General features: G+C 51.6%; 1 protein-coding gene across 2 annotated transcripts; it reads right to left on the reverse strand.

Annotated features, from left to right (window-relative positions):
* Positions 1–136: 136 nt before the first annotated feature.
* LOC114487739 (protein HIDE1-like) lies at positions 137–3,490 on the reverse strand. Of its 2 annotated transcripts, none has more exons than XM_028499585.2 (3): positions 2,520–3,490; positions 1,749–1,849; positions 137–708 (listed from the first exon to the last, which is right to left on the reverse strand). In XM_028499585.2, exons 1-3 carry the CDS (start codon positions 2,542–2,544, stop codon positions 175–177), a joined length of 660 nt encoding a protein of 219 aa, XP_028355386.1. In that variant the 5' UTR covers positions 2,545–3,490; the 3' UTR covers positions 137–174. The 2 variants fall into 2 exon arrangements, with proteins under 2 accessions (XP_028355386.1, XP_054936835.1); XM_055080860.1 differs by having other exon boundaries at positions 137–686; positions 2,520–2,543.
* Positions 3,491–5,192: the final 1,702 nt, after the last annotated feature.

The following is a 5,192-nucleotide window of genomic DNA, read 5'->3' on the forward strand; positions in this document are numbered from 1 at the left end:
CAGTGCCAAGGACAGTGCCTGGTACATAGCAGGTGCTCAAGGGAGGGTGCAGAAGAGCATGCAGGTTTAACGCCTGGATTTCAGGGAGGGTGAACGCATGCCAGGTTTAACGCTCTGCCACCTGCTGGCTGGGTGACCTGGGCCAGTCTCTTCATCTCTTGTGCCTCAGTTTCCTTATCTGGAAAATGGGGAGAATGGCTGTACCCATTGCATGGGGTGACTGTGAGGATTAAACAAGGAAAAGTGAAAAAGTCCTGGCAAGTCGCAAGAGGTGGCTCGTCCTGTGATGACTTCCAGGTGGAGGGAACAGCACCTACAAAGCCTCAGCGGTGAGAAAATGGAGGCCGGGGCAGTGAGGAATGATGGGAGGGCCTTACCTGGGAAGGAGACGTGCATGGGCTCACTGAGGTTTGACAGTTGAGGCTGCCTGTGTTCGCCGAGCACGCCATACTGGCAGCGGAATGGTCCCCCTGGAACCTCCCTGCTGCCACCACTCAGGTTGAAGATGACCTCGAGCTGGTCCGCGGGGGCCTGCAGGAGCTGCACCACCTCCTCCCCTTGATACAGTGTGAAATTCGCCCCCGGGAAATCCCTGGGGGCCATGCATGAGATGTGGATGGGGTCCTCCTGGCTGCTGGGATGTGGGGGCACCAGCATGATGGATGGCGCTGGGATAGCCAAGGAGCCTGTGAAGCAAGATAGGGGAGGCTGTCTGGGTGGTTAGAGCAGTGGCCAGCCTGGCTGTGTAGCCTTGGGCAAGTGGCTCACCCTATCTGGGCCTTGGCTTTCATGTACAACTAGAGGCTAGTCATCTCTACCCTACTGTGATGTTGAAGGGGTAGAGTGCCCAGCACGTGGTGAGAGATCGCTGCATTTGAGTCATTTTATTATAATAGCCGTGGATGTTACACAGCAGCGCAATTATACTCGTATTACTTCCATCAACAGCATTGACTACGTGCCAGGCCCTGTTTAGGTGCTGGGGACAGAGCGGTGGATGAGATAGACAGATAGACGGACAGATAAGGTATGCCTGCCCCGGGGTGGGGCTGACTTTCCCAGGGAGATGAGGGTGGTAGGGTAGCCACAGAGGGCTTCCATGGAGACACGGCACAGGAAGAACTGGGGGCGAGCATTCCAGGCAGAGGGATACTCTGGGGCAAAGGCCACAGGCTGGAAGGGGTGTGGTGTGTTCAAGGAGCCTGGGTGGCAGGAGGGAGGGTGACCGAGGGGAGAAGGGGAGGGCAGAGGGGTTCTATCTTGTTTTCCAGGCTGTGGTGAAGAATATGATTTGGGGGCACGACTTCCTGCAGCAGGGACCAGTGTCTCCCCAGCTGCTCACAGGCTCCCGAGCAGAGTGCCTGGCTCAGGTGAGGTCGACACAAGCCTTCCCTTATCTAGCTTCCCCGCCCCACCCTCTGAGCCCCCAGCAGATCCTCCTGTTGCCCCAGCCCTGGAGGTAGGAGCCTGCAGAGGTCAAGCAGGGCTGAGTCATGGGGCGTGGGCACTGCTGTCTCTGGTGGGGTGGCATTTCTGATACCCTTGATGTGGGTGGGGATAATGAGACCAGACAAGAGAAATCCGTGCTCCTGGGGCATTTCCAAGGCTCTGGGGCAAATCGGTCAGGGCTCAGCTTCTCCAGCACCTGGTTTCTGCACACACACACCCTCCCTGCCACCCCCCAGCAGAGGCAAGGTTGGGGAGGTGGAGGGAGCGGAGCAGGGGTGGCACAGGGGCACCAGGCTCACCGGCTGCAAAGAGCAGGACGGTCCAGGGCATCTCTCCTCCCGCGTTTTGCCGGGAAATCTGGCTGAGACCAGCGCGGCCCACGGCTCACTGCCAGCTCCTCCTGTGAGGCCAGAGCAAGGAAAGAAGAACCAGGGCTGATTTGAGCCGAGTGTTTCCTCATTGGCAGGAAGTTGCACACACACACTTGGGCGCTGAAAGGGACTCTCTCCCCTCCCCACCCCTTCCACGGACGCACATCAGACCCTGGCACCTCGATGTTCCTTAGGGGCCAAGGTTCGGCAGATGGGAGGGGAAAAATGAATGAGATGGTCCAGTGCGTGGTTTGTTTTTTTTTTTCCCCTGAGAACTCCTGGGCATGAGGAAGCACGAGGAACATGGGTTTTTTGGGAAACCGAGGCCCAAGTCACAAAATGTGACCCAACCAGTGCTGAAGTTGAAACATGTGGGGTGGAAGTTGGTAGGGCATGGTGGTTAGGGCTTGGCCTCTGTGACCTCAGGCAAGACAAGGTCCTTCTTGGAAGCCTCAGCTGGCTGCTCTGAAGAATGGGGCTAAGAGTAGTGGACACTAGCTCCAAAGAATTCATGTCATGAAGTGCGATGCCTAGTGTAGTGTGAGTGTTCCCAGTGGGAGGCCACAGGGGAGAAAAGCCTCAGGAGCTTCACCAGCCAGATGAAAGGAAACACTATCTCCAGAACTGAGGAAATGACATTGTTTGCAGCATAAATTGCCTCCTGTTGATAGCCCAGAAACTTCCAAAGTTCTGTCTTACCAGATTTGCTTTGGTCTCCAAACATTTCTGGTCAAGTCCAGCAGGTAGGTCCACCTGGAGGTTTACACCCAGGAAGGATGTAAGCATGTAGTTGCCAAATACTAAAAAGGGCCATTAGAGTGGACTTTTTTCTTTGGATACACAAAGCTCATTTCAACCTCAGGGCCTTTGCATGTGTTCCATCATCCCTGCCTGGAACACAATTCTATAGACCTGGTCAAATCCCACTTCTGCTTCAGGTCTCAGTTTAAATGCCATTTTAAGGAAATCTTTCCAGATTCCTCTGGACTTAGAAAAATGCCTTTGCTGAATCCTGACATAGTACCTTGTAATTTTCTTTGATTGCACCTAGCATGCTTGTATTTTCATGCTTGTCCATTTCATCTAACTTATCACACTTATTGCTATAAGCCTGTTTATATTCCCTTGTTAGGCTTTTAATATCTGTGGGGTTTGTAGTGATGTCTCCTCTTTCATCCCTGATAATAGAAATTTGTGTTTTTTCTCTTTTTTTCTTGATTAGCTTTGCTAGGGGTTAATCAGCTTTATTAATCTTTTTCAAGTACCAACTTTTGGCTTTGTTGTTTTTCTCTATCTTCAGTTTTCTATTTCATTATTTTGTTCTTTCTTCCAGTTACCATGTGTTTAACTGGCTCTTCTTTTCCTAGCTTCTTTTTTAAAAAATATTATTATTTATTTTTTTGGCTGCGTTGGGTCTTCGTTGCTGCACGTGGACTTTCTCTAGTTGCGGCGAGCAGGGGCTGCTCTTCGTTGTGGTGCGCGGGGTTCTCACTGCAGTGGCTTCTCTTGTTGCGGAGCATGCGCTCTAGGCACGCGGGCTTCAGTAGTAGTTGAGCGCGGGCTCAGTAGTGGTGGCTCGCGGGCTCTAGAGCGCAGGCTCAGTAGTTGTGGCCCACAGGCTTAGTTGCTCTGCAGCATGTGGGAACTTCCTGCACCAGGGCTCGAATCTGTGTCCCCTGCATTGGCAGGCGGATTCTTAACAACTGCGCCACCACGGAAGTCCCTATAACCTGGAATTTTGAATTAAGAAATAGCCACACATACCTGTATTGGTCAGCTGACACACAGATTATGCCCTTTAGAGACAGGACTGAGGAGTCACGGGCAGGGTGAAGGGAAAGCAATGACGGATGGTGACTCCCTGGGGTCAGGGAACTGTTAGCAGCCAGGCCTGAAGTTGCTGGGGAGAAAACAGTTCTGGAACTTGGAGAGAGCTGGAGTTACAGGCTTTGGTGGAAAGATGCAGACCAACAGGGTAGGAGCCAGGGAATAGATACCTAGACCTTCCTTTCCTTCAGCCCTCAGATATCCTACCAGGGCTGAATCCAACTGGAAGTAAGAGGAAAAGGAAGCCAAGTTGACCCAGTGTGTAGATATCAGCTCCCTGCCTCCCACTGCGAAGCAGTACAGTGAATGGTAGAGAACAGCTCTGGTGGGGCAAACACATACAACTATTTCAAAATGTCCAAGTAGTGAGTCTGCCCAGCACATGGTCTTGTAATCTTTTGGTTATCATTTCAAGGGATCCCTGACCTCCAGAAGCCAGTCTGCCAACTCCCCATGGTTATAAGAACCCCAGGCTAAGATTCTAGGCCAACATTACAAACGGAAGAGGGACTCTGTATGATGTGGCCTCTGCCGAAGGCCCCCATCTCTTCTCCGCCTACTCCTCTCACCCACCCCACCCTCATCTCCCTTCTACCTCTTGAACTCTCTGAGAGCCTTTGACCTCAGAGCACTGTTCTTTTCTGCTTGCCTCTTCTCCCTTCTATTTCAAACCTGAGCTTCAATGCCACCTTCTTGCGGAAGCTCTCCGACTCCATCCAGGTGAAATGAACCACCCCACCTAACCACCTAGCGTTTACTTCTCAGTGCCTCTGACTACCTGAAATCATTTAGTGGAGCAGCACTGGGATGACAGCTCCACGAGGACATTGTCTGTTTTATTCACAGTGTCACTCAGTAAATTTTGTTGAATACTTGGGGAGGGGGAGGGTTTTGTTTAATTGAGGGAAACAAGAATCACCCATTCACCCCAGACAACAGTGAAAATGGCAGAGCGGGTAGCTCCATGGGCCTCTACCTCCACCAAAACATCGACCAACTGAGCAAAAGTGGTAAGAATCAACTTTATCCAAACTCTGGAAAACAGCTAAACGTTTATGCCAACCAAGGAATTGCTGAATCAAGAAGAGGCAACTTGATCATGGCAGGAAAGCTTTTTGTGGTGTTTTCCCTGCCCTTCCTCATCTCCTTCCCCAGCACAGTGGAGGACTTGAAGACAGCAGCCTGTGTCTTCAAGTGAAGTATAGGGCCCTGGTCCCCAGTTTCTAAGGGAGCAGAGCAGCCCTCGTTCTCACAGTATTGTGTGTGTCTGCTCTAAGATGTCTGGGGGTTACCTGAGGGACTGCCTCAAGGTGCTTGTCTGTTTAACTCAGAACACATTCTTGGAAAACACTGTAAGGCAAAGGAAGAACCCACAGTTCTCTGGGGCACAAAATTACAATTGACATACCAAAAGCTGGGAGGAAAAGCTGGGGTGAGAGTTTCTTTGGGTAACTAAGGCATTCAAAAGCACCCATACACACTGGGTAACTAAGAAAGCAATGTGCATGCCCAGGGCAGGACAAATGCTCAGAAAAGACCTAAGAA

The sequence above is a fragment of the Physeter macrocephalus genome, chromosome 2 (assembly GCF_002837175.3).
Source record: "Physeter macrocephalus isolate SW-GA chromosome 2, ASM283717v5, whole genome shotgun sequence".
Lineage (NCBI taxonomy): Eukaryota > Metazoa > Chordata > Mammalia > Artiodactyla > Physeteridae > Physeter > Physeter macrocephalus.

Excerpts from the sequence above, each read along its gene's own strand:
- LOC114487739 (XM_028499585.2), bottom strand. The coding sequence starts at position 2,544 with ATGTTTGGAGACCAAAGCAAATCTG. Across the intron at positions 1,850-2,519 it reads TGGAGACCAAAGCAAATCTG|GAGGAGCTGGCAGTGAGCCG; the intron begins GTAAGACAGAAC and ends CTGGCCTCACAG. Across the intron at positions 709-1,748 it reads CGTCCTGCTCTTTGCAGCCG|CCTCCCCTATCTTGCTTCAC; the intron begins GTGAGCCTGGTG and ends CCACCCAGACAG.